A 13016-nucleotide genomic window follows, 5' to 3' on the forward strand; every position below is an offset into this window, starting at 1 on the left:
TGGGTTTATAAACCGCCCTCCCCGAAGGGCTCAGTTATCCCCCAAAACAGGTACATAGACTATACCTCCCATTTTATGCAAAGCCATCTGTTAGCATTTACTTTCCTTGTCAGAGGAGAACACAATTTACTGCCCCTTCCTTTGGAAACTGTATCACTTCGCAGCTGCTACAGTTAAAACAAATCATACTTAATAGAAGAATTTATGGTGGTGAAATTGCCTAGAAGCTTCTGGTATAATAAATTTTCACTCATGAGAGAAACTAAAATTTTGAATGGTTATAGAATTTTATGTTAAAATATACATTTGTATTTTTCATGCATTTTTTAAAAAACAATATTTTAAAAAATCAAGTGTGCTTTAGGCATTTTTAGGAGGAGACTTTTCAAAAAAGCGCCCATGACATTAACACAACCAGGCAGGTCTGTCTTCTGTCACCAGGCTGGTCCAAACTAGTGATCTTCCACCTTTCCAAATCTGGTACCATCCTTTAGCTCTAGGGGGCAGCAAGGGTCCCACTGAACTGCAAGTATGTGACAGGAAGCTTGATGATATTACAGTCATGTGACAGGAAGAGGAGGAGCTAGCCTCTGAATGGTGTTAAATATTACAGTCGTGTGACAGGAAGAGGAGGAGCTAGCCTCTGAATGGTGTTAAAATATTAGTCATGTGACAGGAAGAGGCGGAGCTAGCCTCTGAATGGTGTTAAAAAGGAATATTTTCCAACACTGATTCCTCACATTACCATCCTGCCGCTTCTTTGATCATGCATGAAAGAACGGCTGGGCAAATGGCTCCCTTTCTCTTTTCTTATGTGCAGCAGCAGCAGGTGTTTCCAAAATGTGGCACGGGGGGTTGGGGAGGAGGCAGATCTATGGGAGATTGCAACCCAGCTGGTAGGCTTTCACGTCCATCCTAACAGCCTCAGCCATAAGTAGAAGACCACTGATCTAAACTGTAGATTACAGTCCAGGAACATTTGCAAAACAGGTTAGATGGAGGCAGAAGTGGGATTCAGGGGTTCTGAAGGTTCTGTAGAACCTGTTGTTAAAATTTAAAATTTCACTTTTTTAATACTTAAAATATTTTTATTAAGTATGAATATTTTTAATACTTAAAATAAAAAAGTGATATTAAAATATTTTTAAATACTTTTTAACAGTCATTATTTGAATCCCACCACCATCGGAACCTGTTGTTTAAAATGTTTGAATCCCACCACTGGATGGAGGGCTGTAGAACTAAAAACTCCCTAGAAATCGTGAGAGGTGTAGAAAGAGAAGACTGGTTCAGAATATCCCTGTAGGCTCTAGAAAATTAAAGAAAATCAATAAAATCAAAGAAAACAAAGAAAATAAAGACATCAATTGAAATGACACCAAGTCTTGACTATTATAAAATGTGTGGATTGGAAAAATTCTCACAAGAGCTGCTCTAAGGACTGGCACAGCCGTTTCAAAAATTGTGCCAGGCCGCTGAACTGGAAACTGGCAGAGGACTATCCAATAAAATGCACCCCTGGCTCCAGCCAGGATATGTCAGAGATGGCTGGCTGTTACTGTTCTTTCCCTTTTTGCTGCTACACCCTTCCCCGTTTCCTTTGCTCTACTGTCCCATCTTCCCCTGGTCACTATCACTGGCAAATGGTAAAAGAAAACACCATTAAAATTCACCTAGGAGTAGTTCAGGTCAGAGTTGCCAACTGCCAGGCGGGGCCTGGATACCTTCTGGAATCACATCTGATTGCTAAACAGAAATCAATTCCCTTGGAGGACATGATACATCGGAGGGTAAATTTTAAGGCACTATAGTCCATTCACACAGCACAAATGAGATGTCTTGAGGACACAAAAAAGGTGCCTCGGGGAGGAACTCCAAACAGTTCCCCCCACCCTGCAAGATGTCCTCACGGCTGGCCTCTTTTACAGCCCTGGCCCCTGCCTGGTGGAACACTCTCCCTCCAACTGTCCGGGCCCTGCGGGATCTTGGTGAGTTCCGCAGGGCCTGTAAGACCGAGTTGTTCCACCGGGCCTTTGGGGAGGCCAGCCGCTGATAGTATGCGCCCTCTTTGTCTCTCCCTTTTTTAACATGCTGGGAGCCTGTGACATCTAGCTTTACCGTCTCCCTCTTTGGGAGGGTTTTTACTGATAGTTTTAATGCTGGACGCCAAGCGGTTTACATGGAACGCTGTAATTTTATGTTGTAATGATGCTATTTATATTTATATTATTTGCTGATATTATTGTTTCTGTTATATTATTTTGTTGTTCACCGCCCAGAGCCCTCAGGGGATGGGGCGGTATATAAATATGATAAATAAATAAATAAATAAATAAATAAATAAATAAATAAATAAATAAATAAATAGGATGTCTTATTTCAGCTCATGCTATCTTTTTTTTTTGAACTCACGAAAATGTGGGCTTTTTTCCTGAAGTTATCTTCAAGTCGTCTCCTGCTAGCTGTGTGGAGCTCAGGAGCTGAGAAGATGTCTTATTTTTCCGGCCTGACTGTTAAGCCTCTCGTCAGTTTCCTCCACTGCAGGTGTAACCCCCATGCTCAGAATGGGTTGACCCAGTAAGGGGTGGAGACTCAGAGCAGCACGAGGCAGCAGACCTCATGTAGTTGGAGGAGACAAGGCTACCAGACTCGGACCTTGGTTGTATAAGCCCTTAACACCTTGTTAAGGTAACTGCAATATTGTTGGGAACTACTGGGAAGGTAGTTGTTTGTTTTTTGCTATGTTGTAAATGTTGGAGTTTATTGTTTCAGGGTTTCTTTTTATGTTTGTAATGGGTGAGAGTTCTCCTGGAAACCTTCATCATGTTGAATCCTGTTCATCAAGCCCTTGGAGTCTTCAGGAGCCAACCCACTTGCAAAGAAGAATTGGACTTGGCAGTATCAGCAGACTGTAAATATAAGGACTTGAAAATGCAACCTGAACAGAACCATGAAGTGTGATGTTAAATGTTGATGTTTGGTGTTATGTGTTAAGTAAACCATTTTGTTTTTAAAAATTGTTGTTGCAAACTCATTCCAGGTTCTGCCCCACAGAACCCACAGCTAGAGGTTACACTGGCACCTGACATTTTGTGCTGGGGGGATCCTCTGTGTGCCCAGCTATTTGGTAAAGGTTACATCCGGACATTTGCTCTGCAGGTTCCAATCCTATACCTTGCTGGGATGTCTCCCGAAGCTCCAGTCCAAAATCTCCAGGATTTTCCTAACCTGAAGCTGGCAAGTCTAGCTCAGATTCCCTTTCCAGTCCTTTTAATATCAACAAATCACTCCCTGTCATTGCACTATGTCTGGGATCCAGACTTTAATACATCCTTTTATTTTTTGATCATGGCAACTTCTTTTTTCCAAGGTGTCTAATTTGGATCTGCCAAAGGCCTCCATTAATGCTGCTGTGTTAACATGAATTTGTATGAACATTTAAATATTTAAATCTCCCCATCTCCATCGGATTAACAAATGCTGACAGCGATAAATGCTTCCTAAGGAATCTCCCCTAAACATTTCTTTTTGTTCTGCATTTTTTGGATCTTTGCAAATAATCTAGGTAATTTAATCAATTGGTTGTTCCAAGACTGCAGGGACTTTTGTTAGTATAAGCATGAGGGCTTTTAAAAATTATTAAAATTGCCAGCTGCAATCATAATGTGTACGTTGGCTCTTCCCATAGGTCCAGTTCCTTAATTTAACTTGAGATCTATATCATTATATGGCCATTCCTGAGCAACAGGGAAAGACAGATGTAAAAATGAAGCTCTGGAAATATTATTAGAGATCAAAGAATTTGACCAAGCAGTGGAAAAAAATGCTGTGCCAGCAAATACCTGCTTAATACAAATGCTAAATTGGTACAGTGCAATAGCATAGGATTTTTATTGAAGTTGCAGGGATGTTGTAGAAATATTACAAAGGAATACCCACTTGTATTTATTATTGGGTTCCATCATTCTAAAAAATGAGAACAGGAAAACTTTCGGCCCAGATCCTTGCACGACTCGGGTCTAGTACACGGGTGTCAAACTCGCGCCCCTCCAGATGTTATGGACTACAGTTCCCACCATCCCCTGCCAGCATGATGCTGGCAGGGGATGATGGGAACTGTAGTCCATAACATCTGGAGGGGCGTGAGTTTGACACCTATGGTCTAGTAGGTTTGCAAGGAAAAATGCCACTGAGAAACAGCTGCCTAAACACACCAGAAAACACAGTCCAGAAAACCCACAATATTCACAGCAGACTGCTTGCTTGGTGTAGTGTAGTGTAGTGGTAAAGTACAGCCAGTGTAGTGTAGTGGTAAAGAGTGACAGACTCTAATCTGGACAACTGGGTTTGATTCCCCACTCCTCCACATGAAGCCTGACCTTTGGGTAGGTACAGTTCTCTCAGAACTCTCTCAGCCCCACCTACCTCACAAGGGCCCCTTCTGCACACACAAAATAATGCGTTTTCAAACCACTTTCACAACTGTTTGCAAGTGGATTTTGCCATTCTGCACAGCTTCAAAGAGCACTGAAAGCAGTTTGAAAGTGCATTATTCTGCATGTGTGGAATGAGCCAAGGTGTCTTTTGTGGGGAGAAGAAGGGAAGGAGTTTATAAGCTGCTTTGAGATTCGCTACAGGTCAGAAAAGCAGGTATAAATCCAAACTGCCCTTCTCTTCTTCAGTGGAACGTTGCTCTTTCTCTCCCACAATCAAAGTCAGCTCTTTCACCTGAGAAAATCCTGCCCTCGCTGGCAGGGTTTGTTCATGGATTTATCAAATTGTCACACACAGTGCTATTGGCTGTAGTGGACGGTGCTATGAGCTTTGGATTATCACTGATTCCAAAGCAGGGCATTTGCTCTGCTCTGCCTGCTAAAGGTCTCAGAGTTCAGCCTCCAGCTAAAAGAATCTGTGGTAGCAGGGCTCTGTCTAAAATCCTCGACAGTTGCTGTCAGGCACAGAAGCTAATATTGACCCAATAGTCAGAATTCATATGAGTCGGCAGCTTCCTATCTGCAACGTGCTGGGCCCTCTCAAATTGAAATCAAGCTCTCTACTCAATGCTGCAGAGTTCACTGGTTGCTATAGAAGCGAACTGCTAAAGCAAGGGCTGTTACCTCTTCCTGTTCTCTTAGTGCCTCTTTTTCTGAAAAGTGTAATCAGAAGGGAATGACTTGGCTCTATAAATAAATCCACAGACCTGATTTACTCAATATTATTCTGATTTCTACACTGAAAGAATTCTTCAGTATCAATCATTCCAGAGGAGTGGTCGTGCTAGTCAGTTGCAGAGGCAATAACAACCACAACAAAGCTGGAACTGGCTGCAAAGGACTCACAATATTTTATTCCAGAAGGTTTTACGGAATAGAACTCACGTCTCCAAATGCAATGAGCAGATCTTGCTTTTGCATTCATTTTATTTAGGAGGGGGTCAAGAGATGAGGAAATGCATGAACCACAGACTGAAATATAACGATCTAAAATTCAAATCTAACCTTCCTCATCAGGGAGATTACTATAACAGTATCTAATACCATCAACTGTCTCATCTTCGGATCATCTATCAGTAAGGTGACCAGATTGTCACCTTTGTAAACCGGGAACCGGGTGGGCGGCCGCACGGGTGGGGAGCGCACTGCCTTTGGGGCGCTCCCCTTTTCCCGCCCTGTCACAGGGTGGGAAAAGGGGAGCGCCCCAAAGGCATTGTGCTCCTGCGGCCGCGTGCGTGGGAGGCTGCTGCACTGCCTTCTGGGGCGCTCCCCTGTTCCCCACCCTGTCACAGGGCAGGAACGGGGAGCGCCCCAGAAGGCAGTGCGGCAGCCTTCCAAAAATCGGGACAGTTCAACAAACCCGCGGGGCACGGGACAAACTGGTTTAAGACGGGACTGTCCCGCCAAAAGCGGGACGTCTGGTCACCTTATCTATTAGGTCTTTTGCAAGTGTGATATACCGGTATGTCATCTTAAGCCTGACTTGTGCTGGGAAAGAGAAGGATAGAAATCGAATAAAATGAAAATCATGTGGCAGAAATGCCCTTCTGCTCTTGACTTGGTTCTTACCTGGTCAGCTTGGTCCCAATTTGCTGCCTCAGCTCGAGCCTCTCTTCATCAGTCTGCATGGGGAGGATATTCTTTTCCTCCAGCTCTCGTTTGGAAGGCCTGTTGCTAAGTTTGATGGCTAAGGAATCTTTCCTGCAGACTTTCATTGCCAGGGAACCTAGAATAGAAAGAAGAGGCTTTGGACAACCAAATTCTTGCTAGGACTATGCCTCTGAATCAGCAGGATCACAGCAACAAACATTATGTAGCAAGCCTTTATTGGCATAGACAACTGTACAACAATAGTAAAAAAAACGGATTAAAAAGCATATACAATACAGGAAATAAATGTTAGGTCGAAGGAAATCTACTGCCGTTTAGTAATTTCCAGGAGAAAGTCTGCCACTATCATACAGAGAGAAGGATCAGGATTGTCCAACAAGTAGTGTAATCAACATACATTGTGTTTTTTTAATCCTTCTTGCTTGGAAAAACAAATGTTCTTTACCACTGTGGTCTGTAGTTGAAACAAAGATACTTGCTCTGGGATTCTCCTGGGATTACCACCAAATGCGTCTGAAATCTATTCTCAACTGAAAAGACGGCATTTAGAGCAAGAGTTCCAAACCTTGAAGGGACAGGTAGGGCGTCACCCATCTTGCCTGGCAGAGATGGTAAAAGAGACTGAAAATGAAAAATTTTAATACCGTAATGGCCTGACACATTTGGAATAATATGTGCAAGTTTTATCACAACACATCGCAGAAGTGAAAAAGATGCAGAGAAGGAGCATGAAAACTATCCAGGTGTTGCGCAGGAGAAAGGCAAAATAATCTGGAGCATTTCAGTTTAGAAAAAAATGGATGGTTAGATAAACAGGTGAAGAAGAATATGACAGAGGTTTATATAAGAAAGGGAGAAAGAGAAAGTAAAGAAAGGGAAATTTTTTTATCTTCCCTCCAAAACACCCAGTTAAATGGATCAGCAGTAGATTCAGAACAGACAAAAGGAAGTTTGCACAATATAAAATTTAATTGGAGAACTGCCTTGGGCTATGAGGATGGCAACTAACTTAGATGGTTTTAAAACATAACTGGGCAGTGTGTTGTCAAAGGCTTTCATGGCCGGATTCAACTGGTTCTGGTGGGTTTTCCGGGCTGTGTGGCCGTGGTCTGGTGGACCACCAGACCATGGCCACACAGCCCGGAAAACCCACCATAACCGGAACTGGGCAGGTTCATAGAGAATTCAATGGATTCATGAATCCATCAATGGCTATTATCCTTTGCGGCTGAAAGAGATCTGCATGTTGTGGGGACAGTATACTTCTGAATACCAGTTGCTGGGAAGCACCAGCAGGGCCACCTTATGGCCTATGTGCCCCTCCTGGGGCTCTCTGGTGCATTACTTCAGCCACCGTGGGAGACAGAAGACTGGGCTAGATGGATTCCTAGTCTGAAATAGGAGGGCTCCTTTACGATCTTAATGTTATCTCTTTTGTAAGACGTGCAAAGAATGTGTGAAAACTGCAAATAGCGTCTTACTTGTAAATAACGAACTATCATCATCATCTTCTTCATCCTCATCCTCTTCTTCTCTTGCGTAGAGGCAGGGAGAATCTTCGTAGTCGGATTCGTGAGGCACATTTTCTTTATTGTCATCGCATTCGATCACAACGGTTGGCACTTGTCTCATGTCTGAAAGGCCCCCAGGTCCAGTTTTTGTGACACTGTCACTTGTGTGTAAACCAGAGCTTTTTGGGAAAAAGTGGAGTGGGGTGGGGTGGGGGGAGAGAAAAGGATACTGGAATTACTCAGCTTCTTAAGAAAGAATAGTAGATTTACTTGGATTCCCTGGAATCAAAAGTCATGTTGACACCCAGGGATGGAGAGAGGGGGAATTGGTGTGCCCTCTGCTCCTGCCACGCCACGTCCCAAAATGCCCCTGTCCTGCCCCACCTCTGCAGGGGCGCACGCCTGGTGCATTGCCCCCCCCCTTGGAGCTCTGTTGGCACCTCCCCCAATGAAGACAGACAGAACATGTTTAAACCAATGGGGCTAGTTTTGAAAGCATGTCCACAGCATTCGGAATAAAGATACATTCCCTCTCTCAAGATGAGCTGTGACTGCGAGGGCCCCTGATGGGCTAGTACCCATGACATCATACTGTGCATGTGCTTAATTTTTTTTTTCAAAAGTGAACAGTCCCCAGGAGTATGAGAAGGAGGACAAGGCTGATGGCTATACCAGGATTTAGTTGACTGCCGTGTGTGCTTTTCAAGCAAGCTGTGAAGCTGGTTTCACAGCACAAAAGATGCTACCACATTTGCTTTCCAAGTTCTCTGTTCACCCTCACAGTGACACATGTGTGTGTGTACATATATAAACATATAAATCAAGTACAAATTAGCCAAATGAAAGAAGGGAATGAACAGAGGATAAAAAAACAGATCACCCATAAGAAATAATGTCATAAATAAATACTTAATAAATAAAAATACTAAATAAAATTTTCTACTGGCTTTCTAAAATAAAGCTACTTTACTTCTATTTGTGAAAACATAACGTGGGAAGAGACTTGCTGGATCAGACCAGTGGTCCATATAGTACAATCCTGCTTCACACAGTGGCAAACTACAGTGGTAAACAAACAGGGACTAGAAGCCACGGCCTTCTCCCTGATGTTGCCCCCCAGCACTGGTATTCAGTAGGGTTTCCGCTAGAAAAAATTTGGGGGCAGAGACAATCTTCTTGACATCACACCAATGTGCAAGAAATCAGAAGTGATGTCATCACACCAGGGTGACGCTCTAGGATTCACTCTGAACTCTATAATCAAATCACAGAGTTTGGGGTGAATCCAGTTTTTTTGCTGTGGATGAAAAACTGGAAGTGATGTCATCCCACTATAGTGGGAGACCTGCCCCTCCACCCCAGTATTCAGAGGTTTACTCATCATGGCTGGCAACCGTTGATAGACCTTTCCTCCATGACAAATTCTGCTATAAAGCCATCTATGTTAGAGGCAATTCGTACATCCCCTGGCAGTGAATTCTACAATTTAATTACTGGTGGCTAAGTAGCAGGAGCCGCGTGGCGTAGTGGTTAAGTGCTTGTGTAACCTTGCACTGCCACTCACACGGTCAGGAGTTCGAGCCCCCTGTGGGTCAGCTGGCTCATGGTCAGCTCAGCTATCCATCCATTTCTTGGTCGGTAAAATGAGTACCTAGCAATGGCAAACTACCCCACAAAAACGGCTTGCCTATAAAATCATTGCTTGCAGTGGTACCCCAGGGTCGGATACGACTGAAGGGGAAAGTTTTACTTTTTAAAAAGTATCACTTTCTCTACCCTGTGCATAACTTATAAACCTCTACCAAGTCCCCCAACTTTAGTTGCCCTTTTCTCGAAACAGAGAAGTCCTAGACCCTTTACCTTTTCCACACAGGAAAGGTGCTCCACCCCCTTAAATCATTCTAGTCACTCTCTTCAGCCCCTTTTCCAGGTCTATAACATTATTTTTGAGATGCAACAACCAGAACTGTGCATAGTGTTCTAAGTGGTGTTGTGTTCTAAGTGTTCTAAGTGTTCTAAGTGTTCTAAGGGCAACATCAGGGAGAAGGCCGTGGCTTCTAGTCCCTGTTTGTTTACCACTGTAGTTTGCCACTGTGTGAAGCAGGATTGTACTATATGGACCACTGGTCTGATCCACATAGTGTTCTAAGCCCATAGCTCTAAACAGGAGAATTACAATACTGACTTTTTTATTTCCAATCTCGTTCCTCACAGTTCCTAGCATGGAGTTTGCCTTTTTCTTTGGTGCTGCACACTGAGTCAACATTTTTATACAGCTGTTTACTATAATCCCAAGCTCTTTTTCAATCTTGATCCTGACCAGTTTAGACTCCATTAGCACAAATTTAAACTAAGGAAGGAACCTGGCTACACTTTTGGAAGTCCTAATACATAATGTCTACTGAATCACCATTTGCTTGCTCAAATAACACCAACCCTGGATTCAGGTGACATATATAACCTCTATAATTAATTAGTAGATTCTAAGCAGGATTGGGGTTGCAAATCACAAAAGAGCGATGAGTTAATAAATGTTTAGAGATGTATAGTCAAATCTGCATCTTTAAGTGGATTTCCATGTGCAGTGAATGGCTTTCTCCCTTATGTGTTGAGTTCCTCACCACACAGAGAGTCAAGTCTGCAAAATGGAATGATAGGTATTTTCCAGGTAATACAGCAAGAAAAAAATCCCAGCCACAATCAAATTTTATTGTCCAACGGACAATTTGTAATTTTTAAGTGAGGTGGTATAGTATTCCTAAAGAATAAGCATAATTCAAAGTCAGACACATAAACCATGCAAGCAGTGGAATGCATCGAGTGTGAGATGAATGGGAGATTAGCGCTTCGAGATAGGAGACCCTTCAGGCCTGCTTTTGAGCATGATAACAGAATGGCATCATCTACATACAGAAGAATATGGATGCTGGTTTGGTTGAGACTAGGGCAGGAGGCCTCTACTTCCTTTAATGTAGGGGCTAAATCGTTTATAAAAAGACTGAATGAAGTTGGGCCGAGAACACACCCCGGTTTAACTCCTTTATTTGTTGGTATTTTTGGAGTAAGTAAGCCTTCACTGGTGCACTTCACTTGTCAGGTGGTATTACAGTGGAGAGCCATTATTAGAGAGAGGAGTCCAGTGGTGGGATCCAAACATTTTAATAACAGGTTCCAATGGTGGTGGGATTCAAATAGTGGCGCCGCCGCACACACGCATCTCCAGTCCCTATTGGGCAGGGAGGTTGTTTTAGTAACCCCTTCTCAGCACTCAGAAAAAAATTAGTAACCACTTCTAGAGAAGTGGTGAGAACTGGTTGGATCCCACCTCTGGAGGAGTCTGTTGTCTATGCCTAGTCCAGCCAACTTCCTCCAAAGGAGGTCTCTGGAAACAGAGTCAAAAGCCCCCTTTAAATCAAGGAAGGCAACGTACAAGGTTGAATTTTTTCCTTTTGCGAATGGGATATCAAGAACAGATATCTTGGGACATTGGTCTCTGTTGTTGGTGATTTTGTTGGTGTTTTTTCTCTCCTTTGTTATGTTTTTGGTGATGTCATTTGAAAACTAATAAAAAGCAATTTTAAACAAAAAGAGCAGGATATGTTAAACAACCAGTAGTCTTGCCCTACCAGTAGTTTTGCCATCCGGTGATGTAACATATACTGACATGCTAATCTTGTACATCACCCATTAATTTCCATAGTGTTTGTGCAGGAGAACATTTTAGTGTATTCTTTCCTTGGTTTCTACACAATGTCATCAATTACATTCCTGTCAAAATAGTCAAATGATAAATTTCAAGTATAATGTTATTAACAGTGTTCTTAAAAGTACAGAGTAACAGCAAATAATTTATGGTGTTGGCATCTTGAAGAGAAGGACTGGGTGCCTAAAATAGTCATAATTTTACACTGTAAAGCATAAAAAGTTGGGAATATCTGCATTTGATTTTAATTAAGTTTACATTAAACTGGTATTATTAAAAAGCTAAGTTGGTGCCTGTCAGTGGAAATCCTCCTAATAATATATACAAACATATAACAATCCCTCGAGTGTTCAAGCAGCCTTTTAATTTATGGACATGCTTCAAAAATTTAAATTCAATTCAATTCACTTCCTTCTTTCCTTTATTTCTTTTATAGCTTTTTTTCTATAAATCTGGGCAGAGCTCAGTCTGAATATTTCAGCACAATGATATAAAGGAGATGACCAATACAAGATTGCAGCAATTTTGACAGTTATATGCAGAGGTGGGATGCAGCCGGTTCGCACCGGTTCGATAGAACCGGTTGTTAAATTTTCTTCAGTTCAGCGAACCGGTTGTTAAAGATTAACTTCAACTCCTTTGATAAATCTTCCTCAGTTCTGCAAACTGCCGGTTAATGATTAACTTCAACTTCAACTGACCCAGCAAGTCTGTTAATGATTAATACCCATCCCCTCCCCCTCCCCTCCATGGCGAGAGATGCGCCCACCCTGTTTTGTTAAACGTTCTACCCTTGTGGCATGGGGATGGGGAGTGCAGAATTAGGCCAGTGTTTGGTTTCTGTGGGCAAATCTTGCTTCCTGCAGGGCAGGCGAAGATGGGCCCGAAGGCTCAGCTCGGCCTGGCCGGCCGCCGGGAGACCGCCCGCCCTGCAAGCAGCGGGGCGGGCAGGGAGGTAAGAGATCGCTGCATGGCCTGGTTCGGCCGTCACATGGGATGCGCCCGCCCTGCTGCCTGCAGGTATTAGGACACGTTGCCTTTGTAGACATTTTGACCACAGGCATTATGAAAACAATGACTACTTTTCCTAGAGGAAATTGCCCTGGGCTTTTTAATCTCCTGAGGGCTGAAGAAGTTAACTGCCTTCATTCTGACAGCAAGTGCAACTGAAGTAATTGGGCTGTTATATGGATACTGCATCTCCTGCTTCAGGTTTATGAGAAATATTTCTGTGCTTTTTTGTGTCGTTTCCCTGATCTCCAGTATGGCACCAACGAAATCTACATCTGCAATAAGCACTAAACATATGAATAGCATTCGCATACAGCTGCTAATATTGCATTTTTGCATGTTGTTTAACAACATTAAGTTCTGAAGAAACAAACAAATGATGCTGTTTGGGGGTGGATTCCAGCATCACTTGTTTAAACTAGGGAGCCCAGATTCTCCTTTTAAATCCACCTTAAAGGGAGAATCTGGGGTCCCCAGTTTGAATAACATTGACAGTGATGCTGCTTTCCCCAATTGGAAGGACTGGATACAGCACCATAAAATGTTTTCATAGCAGTAATAAAACATTTTGAAAGCATTTTGAAAATATTTTCCAAAAATTATTTCTGCTGTGTGGCATGGCCCATTGCTGTGTTCAGATCTGTGAGTTGGGGGATGTTCTACAATGTGGTGGTGACTTTGAAACGA

At 42.8% G+C, this 13016-nt stretch overlaps 1 protein-coding gene across 1 annotated transcript in view; it reads right to left on the reverse strand.

Moving 5' to 3' along the window:
• The window catches only part of PHACTR1 (phosphatase and actin regulator 1), a 177505-nt gene that overhangs the window by 19334 nt on the left and 145155 nt on the right, over nucleotides 1–13016 (reverse strand). The window contains exons 8-9 of the mRNA XM_048508514.1: nucleotides 7586–7794; nucleotides 6063–6219 (exon numbers count right to left, since the gene is read on the reverse strand). Of these exons, the coding sequence (XP_048364471.1) occupies nucleotides 6063–6219; nucleotides 7586–7794 (366 nt within the window). The remainder of the gene's footprint in view (nucleotides 1–6062; nucleotides 6220–7585; nucleotides 7795–13016) is intronic.

The sequence above is a fragment of the Sphaerodactylus townsendi genome, linkage group LG09 (assembly GCF_021028975.2).
Source record: "Sphaerodactylus townsendi isolate TG3544 linkage group LG09, MPM_Stown_v2.3, whole genome shotgun sequence".
NCBI lineage: Eukaryota > Metazoa > Chordata > Lepidosauria > Squamata > Sphaerodactylidae > Sphaerodactylus > Sphaerodactylus townsendi.